The sequence below is a fragment of the Triturus cristatus genome, chromosome 11 (genome assembly GCF_964204655.1).
Source record: "Triturus cristatus chromosome 11, aTriCri1.1, whole genome shotgun sequence".
Lineage (NCBI taxonomy): Eukaryota > Metazoa > Chordata > Amphibia > Caudata > Salamandridae > Triturus > Triturus cristatus.
Genome location: NC_140594.1, coordinates 1,052,282,293 through 1,052,303,827, shown reverse-complemented (window position 1 = coordinate 1,052,303,827; position 21,535 = coordinate 1,052,282,293). Strand labels below are relative to the sequence as shown.

General features: G+C 46.3%; 1 protein-coding gene across 7 annotated transcripts in view; it reads right to left on the bottom strand.

Moving 5' to 3' along the window:
• Positions 1-21,535, bottom strand: part of MCF2L2 (MCF.2 cell line derived transforming sequence-like 2) — a 2,345,299-nt gene that overhangs the window by 661,581 nt on the left and 1,662,183 nt on the right. For all 7 annotated transcript variants that reach the window (XM_085635348.1, XM_085635350.1, XM_085635347.1 and 4 more), the window contains exon 19: positions 20,915-21,007. In XM_085635348.1, the coding sequence (XP_085491474.1) occupies positions 20,915-21,007 (93 nt within the window). The remainder of the gene's footprint in view (positions 1-20,914; positions 21,008-21,535) is intronic.

Below are 21,535 nucleotides of genomic sequence, written 5' to 3'. Positions count from 1 at the left end.
AAGGCATAAAAGAGTTGCGTGATGCACAAAGCAGCTCTAGGCCATGGAGTTGTTACCCATGTGGAATCAATCCTGATGCTAGTACCGCTTCAGTCTAACCCTGAGTCTACCACGACGCCACAACAGCTCCAACCTTTTCGGTGCCACGTTGGATACCTCAGGAGCGCCGTCAGGCCCCATGGATCCGAGGGGCCTCCAGTTGGTCTAACGTTGGCAGATTCATCCTCGACTGTGCCCCTCGACCTTGCCTTGTGGCTGACTGCATCCCGACTTCAGCTTTACCAAATCCATGCCAACAGCATCCACCGTCCCATATTTGCACCATGCACGAAGCTGCTTTTGGTGCCATGACCACTGGTGGAAGTATCAATACAGATCGCTATGTCACCAACGCTGGAGTGAAGCCGATTGTATTGTCTGATTCAGAGACCAACACTCCACCGTCCAGACCTAGACAATATGTCCACTGCGAAACAGACTTATCTTGCATGATGATTTATGCACTTTTGATGATTATGATGACAATCAATACAAGGACAATATTTTTGATGATATCCAGGATGCCAGTGATCTGGACATCTCCCCAGACATTTCCTCTCCTCACCAAATCCCACTTTGGCAACTGAAGACTCCACCTCCTTTGCCACAGTGAGATGCGGATGGTGGATGAGATATTTAACCTCATCGTGCCAACATAAGAAGTGAAGACTTCTCTCCTGGCAAAGGTCCTTAAACCTGCCCAACCACTCAAGAGTCTCTGCACGACTTCAACTATTGTTCTGTTGGGCACTTGTTCATAACCTGGATCTTGCCCTCCAGCCAGTAGACAGATGGCGAGGTGGCACAGGCCTACTCCCGGAGATCCAGACTTCCTATTACAACATCCCTCTCCGGAGAGTCTATTCATCCAGGCATATAGGAGGCACTTGAACCATCCCGCTTGACAGGGTGTAGGAAAGTAGGATCTGGTTTCATGGTTACCCCCACTTTTTCCGTGGTGTCAGTGTGTTTTTAACCTAGTCTGACTAAGATCCTACTAATTGGGACCCCAATCATGATGCATTCTGCCTAAATTGACAATGGTAATTACTTTTGTACCTCCACAATTGGCTACTGGTTTACCCTTGTAAGTCCCTAGTATATGGTACTGAGGTACCCAGGGCACAGGTACACCAGTGGCCTCCCATGGGCTGCAGCATGTATTGTGCCATCCATGGGAGTTAAGGGCAGCCTGTGTGAGCCAGTGCTTGCACCTCTCACAACAAATGTAAGTTCCATTATATCTGAGGTCACTGTGCTTTAAACCTGTAAGGCTCCCCTATGGCAGGTCCTTCAGTCCTGAGGACAGGGTACTTGGTTATAAGTGAGAGGGTGCCCCTGCATGAGCAGGACACCCCTTCAAACCCTGGAGTCAATTCCCCAGTGCGGTCAACCATTTTAATACATATAGTGGACATCAGTCATTACAAGATGTCTAACTATCTAGTGGCTGCACCAAACTCAGTCATGTTTGGTATCAAGCATGTTGAATCCTACCCCAACACCGATTCCAGTGTTGGAAGTCTGATCCCATGTACTGGGGGACTCCCTTGGGGAATCCCCCTGTACTCCTGGCAACAGCTTTTCAGGGTCTGACAGCAAGCTAGTGCTGCTGCCGACCACAGACACAAATATGCCCTACCGCTGCTGAGAAAAACTCGAGCAGGGGAAGGTAGAACAATAGGTTTCCTGTCACAGGGAGGACTTAGTGTATTGGGCTGGGGTGGGGGCACTTGCCAGTGACACCAGACTGCTTTAAAAGGCATATTTGGTGCCCTCCTTGCATACTCCAGTTTGAGCCAGTTCAGGGAGCCCTTGGCTCCCGCTCTGGCATGAAACTGAACAAAGGACATGGGAGCATCCTCCCCTCTGTCCAGCCCCTCCTCTGGGAGGTACCCCTAAGTTGTTACAACACTTCCCTTAGGGTACTTAAGGGCTTACCTGTGGGTGGGTCCTCAGATTCATCGAGGTACAAGACTCAAGCCTAAAACTACGTCACTCTTAGACCGTCTGGACACTGGGACTTCGTTGGACTTTGACTGGAAACGAGACTTCACCAAGGAAGTCTCCTGCTGCTCCTGGTCTCGCTGTTCAAGTCTTCTGCTTCGTCTGTGCCTGTGCTTCATCCACGTTCCCCAAAAGGCCTGTGGGAATCAAGGACATATGAAGTAATCTCCCTTGGAGGGAAGGAGTCACTCCCCTGCATCTGCAGGCACAGCAACAAAGCTGACCGGTCTGCTGCTCTTGACCTCCCACGGACTTCCAGAGGCCCAGCAACACAGGTAGTGGTTCTGCAGCTCCCTAGAGGCCTGACCTGTCTTCTCATCCATTTTGAGGACAGTATCCCTCGTTGGGCTGCTGGGACCAAACACCTGTGCACCGCATCAACTTGCCATTGCCAAGGCTTGTTGGTTTTGCACACCAGAGATCTTTGGGCAACAAGAAACTCCAGCCTCCAGCACCTCATCATCCGAAGATCAGCATCCTCACTGAATGCTCTGCACCGTGGGCCTCCATCTTTGGTGAGCTGCCTGAGATCCTCTTTCGACACCTGTGCCTTAGTCCTCCTGAGGATCTTCTCTTGCTTCAGTGGGCTCCCCTGCTTGCTCGGAGCCTACTTTGACTCTCCTGCACTTGGTGAGTCCCTTGGAACTTAATGGGACCAACGTGAGCATATTTTGGCTCTCCATGCCAGTTGTGGCTACTAAGGCTTGTTGGTGCTACCACCGTACACCGACTTCCTAAACACCGACATCCAATGTGGGACAGCTTGTGCACAGCTCCTCATCTTCCTCAGCATCACCTAGTCCTCACAGGTGCAGCGAAAAGGTTACCGTTGTCTCTTTTGAACATCTCAACATTGGTGGTCATTATGCTTCCATGCCTCTTAGTCACCTCTGAGTGGCATAGATTCTGTCCCCTCTGCTTGCAGGTTCTTCCCTGCACGAATCCACCCTTGGATTCTACTGGGCTCCTTCACAGTCTTCTCCAGAGAAGTCTCCCATTGTCCTCTATGGCAGTTTCCAGGTCACTTGGCTTCTATGCACCAGGCTTCCCTGGTGCAGATAACCTGATTCCTTGGGCTTCCACGGTGGTAATATATAGGCTTATTTTTATGAAACGCTATATGGTTCTTTTTCATCTTAGCTACACTGTCGATTTAATGTGGTAAAACAAGCTGCTTTACACTCCTTCAAGAAATGCCTGAAGGAGATGCCTGTTTGAGAACTTTCTATGGTTATCAAAGACCACTAAAATCTCCATAAGGGTTGGCTGGATTAGTGCAGGGTGCACCACTTGAATAGGTGTGCACCATACACTAAACCAGTCTCCTACACCTTCCAAATCACATCTTGGGCAATGGTTGTTTGGTTTGTGATCAGTGCTCCACAGTTTGGTGGGATCATAATAGACCTGATGGTAATATTTGGATTGTATTATGTGGAGGTTGGCCAATACGGCGAGGTATCTAGAAGCCATCTTAGTTTCCTGCCATTCCCCGTCTGTCAGTGGGCCTATGTCTTGCTGCCAATGGGTCCTAAGATGTTTTGGAGTCAGGGGCACTGGCCACCATTGAATGGAAAATGCGGGAATTCCCTTTATCTCCTAGGCCTTCCATTGTGGGGATAGGGGATTAAATTCAGGTACTTGTGGGGTGGGTGTACTTTGACATGGTGTGTCGAAGCTGTAAATAGTGAACAAATTGCGTTTTATGTCATGGAAAATATACGGATATTTCTTCGAATACTTTAATATGAGTATTCAACCATACATCCCTATGCTAGATATCCTAATGAGGTCCTGAATCCCAGCAACCCAGCGATATGGGGTAGCCACGATCCATGCAACAGGGGTGTCTCATTGGTAATAATCTTGTGTCGTTTGATATATTTGAGTGCTTTGTGTCAGCAAGTCAAGGGGATTGGGGTAGTTTCTGACAGTCTCCTGGGTACAGAAAAGCCATATAGGATGTTCTGTAGTCCCATTGTAAGAAGGGATGCTCCAAGCAGTATGTTGGGTCATCTCGGTCCCTGAATATCCAATCTTTGATTACTTCTAGCTGTGACACCCAGTAGTGTAACCATATGTCTGGAATTCATAAGGAGCTTGTATACATTTGGCCAGCACAACCCGCTGTCGTGCCCCAGCGCATAGGAAAGTAGTGAGGGATATGTTGTTATTGTTTAATATTGTGGGAGTCATGGTGTAGGGGAAGTTCTGTAGGATGTACAGAAAACGTAGTATTGCCACCATCTTAAATAAGGCTCCCGGCCCATAATTGATATGGGGAGCATGTCCGAGACTGCAAGTTCCTTATGAAAAGATAAGAGCAGGGGAGTGATATTGAGGTCCTAAATTATAGGCTTATTTGCAGAGAAGTGTATCCCCAATTATTTAAAGGTCCCTTCTATTAGCGGGATGGGCCATATTGTCTCAGCGGTAGAACTGGGTCCCACTACTGGTGCATATTTCGATTCCTCGTTTACTTGCAGGTTAGAGACTTCACCATACATTTGCAGGATGTCTTAGCCTAGGGAGTGTGTGGTCCGGCTTCAGCATTTATACTAGTAAGTCGTCCGCATAAAGTGAAACTCGGTCTTGAGGCGGAGTGCCCCAGTGGATACCAGAGAACAGGGCATCACGGTGAATCCATTTCACCAGAGGTTCAATGACAAGTGTGAACAGGAGGTGGGATAGGGAGCACCCGTGCATGGTGCCCATCTCAATTGGGAATGGGGATGACAGTACCCCATTTACCCGGACCCTCATCCAAGGATGATTATATAGTGTTGTGATTAGTTGTAGAAAGCAGGGGCCAACGTTCATCCTGTGGAGCATTTGGAACACGAAGGGTAGATGGACTGAATGAACTGCTTTTCCGAAATCAACAAGCACCAGGCCCGTTGTTACCTGCAGTTCCTTAGCCCGATTGTAGGCGCTGAATACACTGTCTGGGCCCGCGTTTTGGCATACAACTGTTCTGATCTGGGCTGACAAGGGAGTGGATGACTTGTAGTAATTGCTTAGCCAGTATTTTAGCTAATATTTTTGCCTCTATTGATTACTGAAATCGGGTGGTAAGAGGGGCAAATCTGCCGGGTTTTTATTGGTTTTATGAATGTCTGCAATATTTGTACCTCCTATATCCTGCGGCAGGAGGCCTTTTCCCACCACTTCCTCAAACATGCAAGGAGATATGGGGTCAGCAAAGAGGAATAGCGCTTAAATAGTTTGGCTGGGTACTGGTTTGGCCCGGAATCTTGTCAGAGTGCAGGGATACGAAGGCAGTTTGTATTTCCTCTACTGTAATCGGAGTGTCATGTTCACCGCTCCGATAGATAGTAAGGGGAATGAATGCGAGGGTGTTAGTTATCGGACAGTTCGCTATATCTCTGGTGTGATGCGACTTGTGTATAGCCTGGAATAGTACTCCGCAAAGGCCTTGACGATGGTGTGGACTACTTAGGTTCACACCCTGTCACCCTGGGGGGCATAAGCGATCACCATGGACCATTGGTCTTGAGTTACCAGCCCGTACAGTAGACGGCCTGCCTTGTTTCCCCATTCATATATATATTGTGTTTGAATGCCTGCCAGTGTTGTTTGGCCGTATGTAATTTAAGGCATTGAAGGTCATTTTTGTATTGCATCCTCTGTGCCCCAGTGACGGTTGTCTTGTTCTAAGCCAGTTAGGTCTGTTTTAAGTGCATCTGCCTCCCTGTGTGGCTCTTTTTTATAACTGATTATCCGTGACTTAATAGAGCTGCGAGATAAAGCTTTAAAGGCTTCCCAGATAGTGAGTGCCAATTCCACTGATCCCATGTTCTCTTCTAAATAATTTTTTATCACTTCCTGGAGGCCTCATTTAAGGTTAAATCCATCCAAACAGCTACCACATACAGGACAACTCTATATTTTGCTGTGGCCATAGACAGGTTAGATTCAACTCTGTTGACAATTTACTTATTGCATGCCTAAAAAAGTTAATCTCCCATGCTTCAATAAGATGTGTCAAGGGTGTCATGTATAGGCTGAAAAGGTGTGGACTTAACACTAAACCTTGCGGTACTCCCGTAGATTTTTGCTCTGGGGATTACACAAAGTTTGCAATTTTCACCCCCAGGGACCGATTTTGTAAAGAGGATGTACACCATACTAGCACTGACCCCTTGTGCCACGGACAAGCAGCCGATTGATCAACACGGTATAAGATGGTATCTGCTTTCAGATCAGTTTGCTAGAGTTGTGGGTGTTACTATTGGCATTGAAAGTCTTCTTACAAATCATAAAGGCGAATCTAGTACATGGTCTAACAGACAACTTTACTGACATTTGGCATTGTTACAAGCCGGGCTGAGTGGGGTTTTGAGTCCTCTGGAAGTGGCTGACTTGCCAGGATATTTCTACAGTCATGGACAACCTTGTGGGATCTCTAAATACTAGGGTGGACAAACTCAGTTGCTGATGTTTGGCAGATCACGAATGGCAGTTACACCGGGGGGTGGCGCAGGGCGTTTTCCAGCAATGAGGGAGAACCCTGGACCAATCTTTTCCTCACCGCCAAGAACATGCAATGTCTGCTTTTTGGAGCCCTAGTGTTCCAAAGAAGACCCTTCTTTGTGGGTTTCTCTGGAGCAAAGAAGGGCAAGTCAATGTAGAAGAGAACCATCTCTAGTTGAATTTTCTTCTGTAGGCCAGTCAGGCCTGCATCATATACTTGAACTTAACTATATTGGCACTGTATTCGAAGGCAGCTAATCTTATCCCGCCAATACATGGAAGTCATAACTCAATGCAATTACGCTAGTCATCATTTAACTCTCCCATATCTCTAACAGTTATATATTGTTCATACAGACCCCAAAAACTTTTTGGGCGGCTCTGTGGGGGCATTAGCTCACTATATATTTCAGAATGCGTGTAACAGAATATCATGTCTTTTTCCCGTTCAGATTTTGAGGGAGGGGGGCCTCGTGACCAACGCATCACCACTCTGCGCTTTGCCAGCAGCAAACCCAAACCTATGAGTTTCCTTATATCTTTGACCAGGGTTTTCGTATATCCCAAAGTGCGGTCAGGGGGTCAGGAGAGAGTGGTGTTCCTATTATTCCCCCCCAATTCATGGAACATTTGGTTCCAGAAGGCAGCTATCTGGGGCAAGACCAAGCAACATGGAAAAAATAAGCACCTCTTATACCACAGCGCTCCCAGCAGTCCGACTCTTTCAAACCATATCTGCGCAGACGCTCCGGGGTGTAATGAACACCGTGTAAGGTTCGTGAGTGCAAAGAGCCTGAATCTCACTAATTCCTTGCTGATGTGATGGCCTCTGGGAAAGCGGTTTTCCATGTGATATGCTGTAAAGAAGCTTTGTGGATGGGCTTAAAGGGAGGAAACATGAGACGAGACAGTACTACGTTCACTCCCATGGAGGGGAAGGGTGTCTAAAGGGAGGAAAAACCTTCTTTAACCCTTCTAGGAAGTCCTTAATTACTGGAATTGTAAAGAAAGAGATTTGTGAAGGACTTTTCCTATATGCTGTAAGAGCAGAAAGATGGACTCTTATTGAAGAGTATTGAACGCCCGATTTGGCGAGATACAATAAATAGGGAAGAATAGCTCATTCCTGGCAAGAAGTGGGCTCAAACTGGTTAGAAGAGCACCAAATACAGAATCACTTCCATTTAAAGGCATACGCTGTCCGTGTAAATGGTCGCTTGGCTTCATTTAGGATGTCCATACAATCTTGAGGCAGGTTTAAATGGCCCTACTGAATTATCTCAGGAGCCATGCTGCCAACCTCCAGGATGACAGGCTGGGATGTAGTAGTTGGCCTTTGAACTTCGTGAGGAGGTCCGGTCTGCAAGGTAGTCTGAGATGTGGACGGATGGATCGATGAAGGAGGTCCAGGAACCTCAGTTGTCTCGGCTATTCTGGGGCAGTGAGTATTATCTGGGATGTTGTGGACGCCAGTTTCTCCAGGACTGTCGTTATTAATGGTATTGGAGGAAAAGCGTAAAGAAATTAGTTCCAGCAGTCGATCAATAGGGCATTCCCCAGACATTGTGGATGGTAAGATCTGGAGGCAAAGTCGTGGCATTTCTTTTTTTTTTTTTTGTGGCGAGCAGATCTATAGGTGTGCCCCACAACACTTTCCTCAACTTCTTCGTTCAGAACCCTGCTGAGTGCATCTGCCTGGATGTTCTGGTCCCCTGGAAGTTGAGCCACCACCAGTGTTAGACTCCCAGCCAGGAGCCAATGCCAAATCGATCGGACTTCTTGTGACAGAGGTCTGGACCTCATTCCACCCTACTTGTTCAGGTAGTACATGGAGATTGTATTGTCCGTTTGAACAAGCAGGTTGTTGGTCGTGAATGAATGCTGAAAAAGCCTTCAGAGCCAGGTGTACTGGTCCAAGTTCTAGAAGGTTGATGTGATACTTTTGTTCTCTGGGTGACCAAAGACCCTGTACTTGTAAGTGGTCCATATGTGCTCCCCAGCCAAGGAGTGAAGCATGAAGTGGGTGGAAGGGCATTCCGCGCAGGAGATTCTTCTGGGAGCACCACCAGTGAAGAGATTCCACTGCACGAGTTGATCGTTTAATCTTGTCCTCCCAGTTCCCCGAGAATTGGTTCCACTGGTCCTCTAAACATTTCTGGAGAGGACGCATTTGGAGGTGAGTGTTGGAAGTCAGGAATATGCAGGAGGCCATCGATCCGAAGAGAGGAGACTATGCGTACTGATGGACAGGTTATCTTCTGAAGGTTGTGACATTTTTGGAGAATGGATAACAGTTGTTCCTCTAAAGGAAACACCTTTTCCTGTAGTGTGTCGATGGTAGCTCCTAAGTAATGTAGAGTCTGAACAGGCATTGCCGTGGACTTTTGCATACTGGCATGTAGACCCAAGCGATAAAGCATATTGCATGTCCTTAGGAAATGTTCTTGGGCTTCCAAGAATGTGGCTGCTTTGATGAGCCAGTCGTCCAGGTAAAGATATACAAAGATTTTTTGTTTCCGAAGATGTGCTGCCACCACAGCCATGCATTTGGAGAATGTCCTGGGTGCTGACTTAATTATTGTTATTGGAATGTGAAAATAGGCATTGTGTAGGTCTATCGCACAGAGCCAGTCTCCCTTTCGAGGCTGTGGATAAATTTGATGTAAGGCCAACATTGTGAATCTTTCCTTTTTGAACCACTTGTTTGCGATGCGAAGGTCGAGAATCTGCCTGAGCTTGAGTTTGCCTTTCTTCTGCACTAGGAAGTATCGGGATTTGATACCTTGACTTCTTTGGATCCGCGGGACAGGTTCGATAATTTTTTTGTGGCACAGGATGTTGACTTCTTCCTGTAAGAACTTTAGGCGAGACGCGGATACCTTCAGAGGGATAAAAGGAGGTGGGGCAGTGAACCTGAGACGATAGCCATGTTTGACAATATTCAAGAACCAGGCGTCTGTTGTGATGCTTTTCCACTCGGCCAGAACATTTACAATGCTTTCCCCTACCGGAGTGGGTAACAGAAGAGGGGGAAGTGAGGATTCATGGTTTTGGTGCAGGAGGTTGTTGCCCTCCTTGAGTCGTTTGTTGGGAGTTACGACCTCTCTGCGGTTTGCGCTGTTGGTAGGGCCGCTGGTATTTTTGTGCTCTGTTTGATTGCCATTGAAGGGTTTGAACCCTCTCAGCGGAGAAATGTCAGTGGTAGGGGCGACAAGAGCATCGCTGTTCTTTTGATTTTTCTAGCCCCACCGCTTTTAAGGTATCCATCTCTGTTTTCATACGTGACACCTCGTCGTCAGCGTGTAAACCAAAAAGAGTGGAGCCAGAAAATGGTAAATTCTGTACGCCTAATTGTGCGTCTGGTTTCAGAGACGTTAAGCGCAGCCATGCGAGCTGACGTAGGGCTATTCCATGGCAGTAGCCATGAGCAGCCAGTAGCGAAGAGTCTGCAACGGTGCTGATTATTTCATTGGAGACAATCGCACTCTCTTTCACTATTTCTAGGAAATCTTGCCTATGTTCTTTAGGGAGGTGGTCTGCGAAGTGCAAGATTGAGTCCCACAAGGAGCGATCATAATGTCCTAAGAGAGCCGTGGCACTGGCTGCTTTCATTGATGTAGCGACCGTGTTGCAGATCTTGCATCCTGATGAGTCCATCTTTTTGCTTTCCTTATCGGGGGAGAAGTCGCCGATGTAGATGTAGCGTGAGACTTTCGTGCAGCCAGAATTACCACTGAATCATGAGGAGGATCAGACCTTAAGAAAAGAGAATCCTGTTCCAGTGGCCGGTACTTCTTGATGAGCCTTGACGGTGCAGATTTTGCCACCGCCGTTGTGAGGAACAACTCCAAGGCTTGATCGATCAGGCCTGGCACTAGAGGAAGTAGTGGTCTAGACGCCGTGCGTTGATGGAGTGTTTAAAAAATAAGACGTTGATGGAGTAGGCGTCTCCATAGGAATGTTCAGTTTAGTAGCACCACGAACCAGGACCTCCTGAAATGTATTAATGCCATCAATCGGAGAGGACCGATGTAGGAGAGTAGTCTCTAATAGAGGAAAAGGTGTCTATGGTGGTCATGGGGTGAACGTGATCTGGACCTGTGGTAAGAGTGGTGCCATGAATGTCGTGATCTAGTGAAGGATCATGAGTGCCCATGTCGAGATCGACGGCGCGATCTCGAACTTGATCTTCTAGGAGCCAGTGCCGTCCAAGGTGCCGCAGGAGCAAGAGGAACCGGTGCTGGTATTCTTGGAGTCACTGGAAGCTGAGGTACTGGAAGTTGAGCGGGAGGAGGCAAAGCCGGAATAGGAGGCTCTGAAAGAAGATGTGCAGGTGATGCCGGGGTGGAAGATTCAGGTATCTCCACCAATAAAGGAGATCTAGAGTGAGAGTCCAATGAGGAGTAGATTCTCCTTCTTTTAGATGACTTTCCTCGCCTCGATGTCGATGATCCCTTTGACGTCCATCTTTGCCGTCGACTTTTTTACAAAGATCTGATCCTCGACGAGGAAGAGCGAGTTCTCGAAGTCGACTAATCACGGCGTCGACGTTTAGCTGTCAAAGTTGACCTTCTGTCTCTCGGCGACAGTCAGTATCCCTCAACGTTGACACTTGTCCCAACGGCGGTCGACGGTGTAAAGTGGCTCTCAACGTTGTTCTAGGGGTACTCGACATTGAGCTTTGGCGTTTCTTTGACGCCGAGCTAGTCAATGACGGCGAACATGTCGGCGCCGTACCTCCTTTCGATGTCGATCACCACGACGGAGACGTCCTCGGCGGCAACCTCCTTGATGTTAATCGGGACCGTAAGCGTTTTCTGGGTGATAAACGCCTCTCAGACCTCCCATGTCCACTGGGGGTTGAGGTAAGAGCTCTGGAGAGAGATTTTCTTCCCCTTTGCTCAGAGGTCCCACTGGTTACCTGCTGTTTTCTTCTCTCTTTTCTTCCCTGCAGGCAAATCTTCTTCCTGTCACACAGGGTACGTCTGGAGAAGGTCTTGCAGATGGTACAGGAGCTAGGAAGATGAGAGGAAGGCAAACACAGAATACAGACTTAATGAGAATCTGTTTTATCTTTTTTTCTGCCACACCTAGGGCATTTGTCAAAAAGAGATGGCATTATGAAAAGGGAAAAGGCCTTTTTCCTCGGGGAAAGACACTTTGATTCACAGAGTCGTTGAGTGAAGCAAAAAGCAATGAAATTTGAAGAATTAAATTGAAGAAAAAAAACCTAAAAAGGTAAAGTTCCATGCTGCAAGGGTCCTGTCAGAAGGAGCCGGAAAAACAGAACTGAGGTAACTGCCTCTGGCTGAGCATGATGGGTATTGGTGGTCTCTCTGCTCTTAAAGGCATAGTTTTTTTTTCTATCATTATAATGGCAGCCTATGGGCTACAGGGTCAGGGACTTCTTCATATCTTTCTATTCATATCAAAAGGTTTTGTGGAGGTTCTTTTTCTGTGCCATTACAAAAAAGATATTTTCTGGGAGCATAGATTCTTACAGTCCCTTCTTTTGCCATTACAAGACCAAGAACTCTGACCTTTTTGGTTTTTTCCTAGACTGCATTATGACATTCTTAATTGACTTTTTCAAGGCCTTCCCGAAGAAAGGCAAACTTCATGACTTAAGAACATATTTCGATAAAGTGCTCCGGGGTCCCCGCACATGGGCGGGACTAGACATCGCTTATGACTATCATGGAAATACCCCTATTAGAGAACTAGAATTACAGGTAAGAAACGATACTTTGTGTGGGTGCCCAAATCAGAGTCAGCCTAAAAGTTTATAAAATGAAAAACTGAGGGGGAACCAAAGTGGGTCCAAAAGGGCAGTTTTTTAAAAATAAGTTTTTAAGACGACTGCTTTTGACACCCACACAACTGAGGTTTCATTTTTATCGGGCGACTGAGGGGAACACTGGGTGGTGGGAAATTTGTTTCGCCGCAGTGATCTCCCATCTTTCCAAATGCGAGGAAAATGTGACTTTTTTAGATACATTTGAGGTTTGCCGGGGATTCTAGGTAAGAAAATGTTGGGGGATCCATGCACGCCTCACCTCCCTGAACTCCCCCTAGTATTTAGTTTCCAGACATGTCTGGATGTGGTAGGTTTTCCTAGATGGCCACTGAACCCAGGACCAAAAATGCACATAACTCCCTTGCAAAACCAGGTCCTTTTGTGATTGATAATTTTAATGTCTCCACAGTACGTTTTGGGCCATTTCCTGTCATGGGCCCTAGGCCTACCCACACAAGTGAGGTACCATTTTTATCAGAACACTTAGGGAAATGCTGGGTTTGTGGAAGTGTGTGGCTCCCCGCAGATTCCAGAACTTTCCATCACAGAAATGTGAGGAAATTAGTTTTTTTGTTTTACAAAGATTGAGGTTTGCATGGGATTCTGGGTAACAGACCCTGGTGAAAGCCACACAAAACACCCCATCCTGGATTACCCTGAATGTCTAGTTTTCAAAATTGTGCAGGGTTTGCTAGGTTTCCCTAGGTGCTGGCTGGGCTAGTGCCCAAAATCCACAGCTAGGCACATTGCAAAAAATAGGGTCAGTTTTCAGTGGAAACATGTGATGTGTCCATGTTGCATTTTGGCCTGTTTCCTATTGCGGGCTCTGGGCCTACCTACACAAGTGAGGTGCAATTTTTATCGGGAGACATGGGGAGAATGCTGGGTGGAAGGAAGTTTGTGGCTCTCCTCAGATTCCAGAGCTTTCCATCACAGAAATGTGAGGCAAATGTGTTTACTCCAGTATTGGAGCTTTCATAGATTCACATGCCTGAATCATTCCCCGTCGTCGAGACGGGAGTCTCCGGTACATAAAAAAGCATTGCCTAGTAGAATAGCAAACTGAAAAAAGGCCTAGGCCCATTTTCCTTTGCAACCCATAACCTTTGTTATGTAAAAAAGGACTAAACTTGTCCCTGAACCAATCAGAGCCTCTCACCCTCTAGAACACTCCTGAGAGAACCTTCTGCCCCTCAGATTTTCTACCGCACGTTGTGCTAGGGAGTCTCCTTTGAGCTCTGCTCAAATTCTACAGTTGGTTCTAGATTGAGGAGATTTTTCAACTGATTTTTCATCTTTTGGAGAATGGCGGATAAGGAGAAGAAGGGCTTGTTTAGGGCCTGTGCCACCTGTTCAAAGAAGAGGTTATATACTGGCGATCCTCATAAAGATTGTATATACCGCCTGTAAGGTATGTCGTACCTTTTCTAATAAGACTCTGAGGGATCGTGAAGGCAGACTGTTAATTTGGCTCCATAAACTTAAGACCAGGAAGGACGTCGTGTCTAGTGACAGTGATGAGGCGTCAGCTGTTTCAAGGTCTCAGAAGAGAGGTAGATCTCCTCAGGCTCATACCTCAGGGGAGAAACCTGAGAAGGCTCTTAAAAAGATCACATCTGGGTCTTCAGAGCGCAGTCCCTCAAAATCTCCTCAAATTAAGGAAAAGGAGAGTAAGGGTCATGCTTCAGGGGTAAAGCATTGAAAGAAGACAAGTTCAGAGCCTTCAAAATCACCCCTTAAAATTAAACATACGCTTAAAAAGCCAGCTTCTACTTCGCCTGAGGAGAAATTAGTAAATTCTGCATCGTCGACGGGATCGTCGATGAAGAAAGTAGCGTCGTCGACGAAGAAAAGTGAGATAAAGGACATTATTAAACCTGTACCCTCGTCGACGTTGGCATCGTCGACGGCAGTGTCGACGACGACGACAGTGACGACGACCACAACTACGTCGTCGACGGCACCGTCGACGACAGTGACAACTACGTCGCCGACAACGGCAACGATGGCTACAGCGTCGACGGCGGCATCGGCGACGCCGGTGTCGTCGGCGGTTACTATGGCAATCTCGTCGACGGGCTTGTCGACGAGGGAAAAACCCTCAGAAAAACTGGATTTTGCCATGAAAAGAAGGATTACCCCGTACATTACGTCTTCTAGTAAGGTAACGCCTCTGGTTCCATCCCACTTGTTGGAGGAGGAGGACTCGCAGGAGGATGATAATGAGGGTCCTTTTGGTTATGCAAGTAGCCCCTCTCAGTTACACGTTAAATGTCAGGAAGATGACTGGGAGGATGAGTATGGGGGTTATCAGGACCGCCCCCGACAACATGATCAGGAAGTGATGGTGAGTGTTCCAGCTTCTCTACTGACGGATTTGCAGTTCATGTTGGACGACTATAAGAGGAGGCATCCTTTGCCTCATTCTACCCAAAGGATTCCAGTGGCTACGTCGCACTCTGTTCCGTGTACACCGGTGCGAAGACAAGAGGTACCGGTTCCTGCGCCAATATCACCATTGCTGCAACCGTTTCTAGACACATCTGACGATGAGGAGCAGGAGGAGGGGGAGATAACATAACCTAGTAAGGAATGGGATGATTATCTGATTCCGTCCCCTTCATCTCCTTCACCGAGGCCTGTGGATTCCCCTCCGGAGGACATTGGAGGGTTCCATAATCTGATGGAGAGAGCCGCGCAGAGATTTGTGCTCAATATGTTATCAGATAAAGCAGAATGCTTTTTATATGATTTCAAAGAGCCGTTTCGCAAGACGGTTAGATCACTTCCAATTGTGAGTCATCTATGGGAGGAAGGTCTCAAAGTTATGGAGATGCCGGCAACGGTTACTCCAGTGCTTGCTAGACTGGACAAAAAATACAAAGCGCCTTCGGATGCTCCGGCTTGTTTATTAGGTCACCCCAAACAGGACTCCGTTATAACTCAAGCGACACAACAAAAATCAAGGAATCCGATGGCTCCAATTTCAGCGCCACCGGATAGAGAGGGTAGGCGCTTGGATAATGCAGGGAAGAGGTTTTCGTCCATGTCTGCCCTTCTGGTCAAGGCGGCAAATGCCCTAGCCATCCTGGGCAGGTATGATAGGCAAATGTGGTGCGACCTATCACCATACATAGACAGCATACCTGAGGCTGACAGACAAGAAGCCAGGAAAATCCTCCAAGAAGGTGAAAGGACTTCGGCTGAAGTCATAGATTGCGCAATGGACATTGCGACCACGGCCTTCAGATCTTTGGGGGGAGCGGCTGTTTTACGCAGACAAGGATGGTTGAGAGCAACATCTTTTAGGCCTGAAGTCCAGAATAAGATCTTGGATCTTCCGTTCAATGGAGAAGATCTGTTTGGGAAGCATATTGATGAGGCCTTAGAGAGTATCAAGAAGGATACGGAAACAGCGAAATCTCTGGGAACATTACAATATAGAAAAGTTCCTTTTCGTGGCTCAAGAGGTAGAGGCCAAACCTCTTATAGAGGGGGTTATCAACAAGGCCGGTATTCTTCCTACTCCACATCATCTCAGCCATATCGTCAGCAATATTCACAGAGACAAACAGGAGGTTTCACAAAATCTACTCCTAGAGGTCGAGGAGATCGCCAAGGGAAAGACACCACCCGGAGGCAATGACAGTCTGGTGACACCTATTCCTCATATGTCGCATTTTCCCCTGGGTGTAAGAATTTCCTATCATCTTCAAAATTGGCAGCAAATAACGACGGACCAATGGGTCCTCAACATAATACAATTCGGTCATACTCTACAGTTTCTGGAAATCCCCCCTTGTACACCACCAAGATATCAAGAGGTCAAGTATTTACATCAGATGCGTCAAGAAATTCGGACAATGCTCCGAAAGGGAGCAATAGAACAGGTACCGAATTCCCAGAGAGGAAGGGGATTGTATTCCCGTTTTTTTCTGATCAAGAAAAACGTTCTTCAATGGTGCCCCATTTTGGATCTCAGATCCCTAAATACTTACCTCAAGGATCAAACCTTCAGAATGATCTCCCTCCAGGATATTCTGCTGCTATTAAACCCAGGGGATTATATGACCAAACTGGACTTACGAGATGCGTATTTACATATCCCAATCTATCCTTCACACAGGCAGTACCTTCGGTTCGTGGTGGCCGAGGATCATTACCAATTCAAGGTGCTTCCTTTTGGTCTGAAATCAGCCCCGAGGATTTTTACAAAATGCCTGGCTGCAGTGGCAGCGGTTCTAAGGAGACAAAAACACTAAGTGTTTCCTTACCTCGACGACTGACTAGTCAAGGCTCCATCGGCAGCGTCAGCCCGGTTGTCAACAGGGACTTGCGTAGAACTATTTGCCAGATTAGGCCTCACTCTAAACGAAGAGAAGTCAACTTTGCAACCGTCAAGAAATATCACTTTCTTGGGAGCAATTCTGGATACGGAGGTAAACCGAGCGTTCCCCTCCGAGGAAAGACAGCGGGGATTAATATCTCTATCCCAGGCGTTTATAAAAAGATCTCTTTCAGTACGCAAGTACAAGTCATTGCTGAGAACGATGTCATCTTGCAATCCCCTCGTACCTTTCTGCAGACTACGGATGCATCCGTTACAAGAGCAGCTGGATCTTCAGTGGCATCAAGCGACAGGATCCTTCGAAGATATACTCGAGTGACGCCGATCATGATCCACGCGGCAACATGGTGGACCCGGAATCGAAACATCTCGCAGGGTCTTTCTTTCCTGACTCAACCAGCACCTTTAGTGGTTACGACAGATGCATCCTTGGAAGGCTGTGGAGCATTCCTTCAGGATCTGCAGGTCAGCGGTCGCTGGACATTAAAAGAACAGCAATTGTATATCAGCCTCTTGGAGCTCAGAGCCATCCGCCTGGCATTGTTGGCGTTCCTGCCAAGGATTCAAGGTGCAGCCGTGTTGGTAAGAACAGACAACACAACAGCAGTGCACTAATTGAACAAACAAGGAGCAACAAGATCACTCTCCCTGTCTCGAGAAGCCCAGTTGATATGGGAATGGGCTCTACGACACGAAATATCCATTGCAGCGGAACATCTTCCAGGGGACCAGAACACCAAGGCGGATGCTCTAAGCAGATTAAAGTCTGTCTGCCATGAATGGGAGATCGACAAGGAGGTTTTGAGCAACATCTTCCAAAACTGGGGAACTCCGACAGTAGACCTCTTTGCGACAAGGGAGAACAAGAAATGCCAGTTCTTCGCAAGCTGGCTTCCCCAACTGTGATCTTAGGGGAATGCGTTTTTGATGGCATGGTCAGGCATCTTTGCCTACACCTTTCCTCCAATTCCCCTCCTGCCACAGGTTCTTATGAATATCAAGAAAGAACCATGCCGAATAATCCTGGTAGCTCCGTGGTGGCCCAGACAACATTGGTTTGCGGAGCTTCTCCTACTGTCAGAGGAGCGCCTGATTTGCCTGCAGCCGATACCGTCTCTTCTGACGATGTGCCAGGGGGAAGTTCTTCATCCGGATCCGAAATCTCTGCATTTAGCAGCCTGGCTCCTGAATACTGCGAATTTCAACATCTGAACATCGCTACAGAGTGCAGGGAGATTCTATCTAGAGCCAGAGCGGATAGTACAAACAAAACATACCGGATGAAGTGGAAGAGGTTCTGTTTATGGTGCAAGAGGTCTAACATTCATCCGTTGCTTTCACAAGCTCACGAGATTATTCCATACATCTTGCTTTTGGCTAAGTCAGGTTTAGCTTATGCATCTATAAAGGTACACCTGGCTGCCATTTCACGCTTCAGAAGAACTGCCTCTGGTCCGTCTCTGTGGTCTGATAGAGTCATCAATTAATTTATGAAAGGACTGTTCTGAGTTTTCCCTCCAATAAAACTTCCACCACCTCTCTGGCAATTGAACGTTGTTCTTTCCCAGTTAATGAAACAGCCCTTTGAGCCAATTCACAGGGCACAGCTGAAATTTCTATCGTGGAAAGTTGCGCTTCTTATTGCGCTCATTTCAGCCAGGAGAGTGGGAGAGAATCAGGCTCTCACGGTCCAGGAGCCTTTCTTGCAATTTAAAGAGGACAGAATAATACTCAGGACTAATCCAAGATTTATTCCAAAAGTTCCAACTGACTTTCATCTGAACGAACCATTAATTCTCAAACGATTTTTTCCACAACCATCAACAGCGGCGGAAAGAGCTCTCCACTCCGCCTGATGTCCAGCGTTGTTTGAAGTTCTATTTGCAGAAAACTAAGCCTTTCCGCAAGTCTTCACAACTTTTTGTTGCCTTTAGCGCACCCAGAAAGGGTTTCCCTTTGTCAAAAAGGGGTATTGCCAGATGGATTTCCAGTGCCATAAAGTATTGTCATCAGGCAGCTGGTCGACCTCTGAATGCACGAGTCTGTGCACATTCGACAAGAGCAGTCTCCACCTCTACTGCTCTGTTTGCAGGAGTACCGATCCAGGATATCTGCAGGGCGGCGACCTGGACGAGTACGCACACATTCACCAGGCATTACTGCTTGGATGCGGCCACAGGGAGTGATGTGGCGGTGGGAGAAGCTGTGCTGAGGAACCTTATCCAGTAACGGTGAGCCTTCTCTACCATCCCTCCTTCCTTTATTGTCTAATTTTGCACATTTTATTGTTGTTTATTGTATTGGATGCCATTTGCAAGGGATTTTGGATATGTGGAATTTGGTTTTATAGATACCATCTTTATCACGCTATATATGTTCCCTTGTTTCAGGTTCTGGGTAACAGAAAATGTGCATTTATTTACTGCTTCCTATTCTTATTCAGGTATGTGAATCTATGAAAGCTCCAATACTGGAGTAAGAAAACAAGTTACTTACCTGTAACTGTAGTTCTCCAGTATTGGACCTTTCATAGATTCACATGCAACCCACCCTCCTCCCCTGAGAGGCTCACCTCGGATTTAGCACAAAGAGTGTTATTGCACAAGTGCACGAAAATCTGAGGGGCAGAAGGTTCTCTCAGGAGTATTCTAGAGGGTGAGAGGCTCTGATTGGTTCAGGGACAAGTTTAGTCCTTTTTTACATAATGAAGGTTATGGGTTGCAAAGGAAAATGGGCCTAGGCCTTTTTTCAGTTTGCTATACTACTAGGGAATGCTTTTTTATGTACCGGAGACTCCCGTCTCGACGACGGGGAATGATTCAGGCATGTGAATCTATGAAAGCTCCAATACTGGAGAACTACAGTTACAGGTAAGTAACTTGTTTTCTTTTGTAGACAAATGTTGAGGTTTGCAAGGGCTTCTGGGTAACAAAACCTGGTGAGAGCCACTCAAGGCATCCCATTCTGGATTCCCCTGGGCGTCCAGTTTTAAAAAATGTACAGGTTTGCTACGTTTTCCTAGCTGCCGGCTGAGCTACTGCCAAAATCCACAGCTAGACACGTTACAAAAAATGTCAGTTTTCAGTGGAAAAATATGACGTGTCCACATTGCGTTTTGGGCCGATTCCAGACGCGGGCACTGGGCCTACCCTCACAAGTAAGGTACCATTTTTATTGGGAGACTGAGGGGAACACAGATTAGTAGAATAAGGGTTATTAGAAAAATGCTCTCTGATTCACATTCTAGTATGGGTACCCACAAATTCAGAGATCTGCAAATAACTACTGCTTCTAAACTGCATATCTTATTCCCGGTTCGGTGATACCTATTTTTCACTCTTTGTATTTTACCAAATGAATTGCTGTATACCTGGTTTACAATAAAAAACCATTGCAAGGTGCAGCTCAGTTATTGACTCTGCCTCGGGTTCTTGGTTAACCTTAAAGCCCAATATAGCCCCGCAATCAGAAGGGTCCAGCAGACGTAAAGCTATACTACTTTAAAAATCTGCCATAGTTAGAAGAAGTTAAAGGTGAAAACGTAGGCACAAATGGTTATTTTTTTCAACTGAATTTCAATATGTTTTTATTTCAACTGTTACTTTCTATAGGAAAACCTTGAAGAATCTACAGAAATGACCCCTTGCTGAATTCAGAATTTTGTCTTTTCAGAAATGTATACCTGTCCGGGATCCATTATTGGTTTCACACCTATTTCTACCACTAACTGGAAGGAGGATAAAAGCACAAAAAAACAGGAAAAATCATCTATGTCCCAGTAACATGCCAACATTGTGTAGAAGATTTTGGTTTTCTGACAAAAGTGTGCCTGTTCTTGAAAGCTGGCAAGATAGTAATTTTAGCACTGCAAACCCTTCGTTGATTTCATTTGCAGGGGAAAAAACAAACGCTTTCTTCTGCAGCACTTTTCTCCCCAAAATGTAGCTGTATTTCGGCTATTTCTCGGTCCCCTTCTGGGGTACTTTTAGAATCCTGAGGCTGTTGGAAAAATGGACACAAATTTGGAGTGGATACCTTATGTGGTCAAAAACGTATAGGGGTCTAAACCCGAACTACTCCTAATAGCCAAAAAAAGAGGCTTGGTAGGGGAGGTGGGGGTGGGGGGGGGGGGGGGTGAGTCTGGTAGTGAAGGGGTTAATATCAGTAAAGAAATAAAGGAAGACAAACACCAGTGCCATTAAATTATTGTGAGTGCACGTTTACTTTACCTGGAAAAAAGAACTGTCTCCACACTGTCTCCATAAAGCTTCTGACTTTGGTTTATTTTGACAGTATTTCTCATAAACTTTCAGGTCTTCTTTCTAAAAAACAGATAACGTGTTTTACACATTTATATGCAAATGATTATTTTCAAAACACCGTTCGTACAGGCCACTGGCTTTCACTTGCTATAACATGTGACTACATCAAATGATAAATGGGCAACAATATTGAAAAATATTTCAACATTTTTAAACAGGCCTGCAAAAAAGATCAAATACCACGATATTAACAAAGAAGTCTTGTTGTCTGTATGGTTAACGTTCAAGTGGCTCAGTGCAGGTTTGACGCACAATTTCTACTGTGCATGAGATGTAATGTAACTGTTAAGATCCAATGCCATGTTTTTGTTCATATATTTAAAACATTAAAAAAATTGGATGACTTTTTGATATTGTTATTGTCAAATAAAACATATCCTTATTCAAAAATGTTTAGTTTCAATTGTTATGTTCTGAGCCATGATAATCATAAACCGCTTAGGCCCTAGTAGGCTGTACTTGACAAGGACCATACAGAAGCAGTGTGTGGTGACAAATAGGATAAACCACAAAGGGCTCAAGTCTATG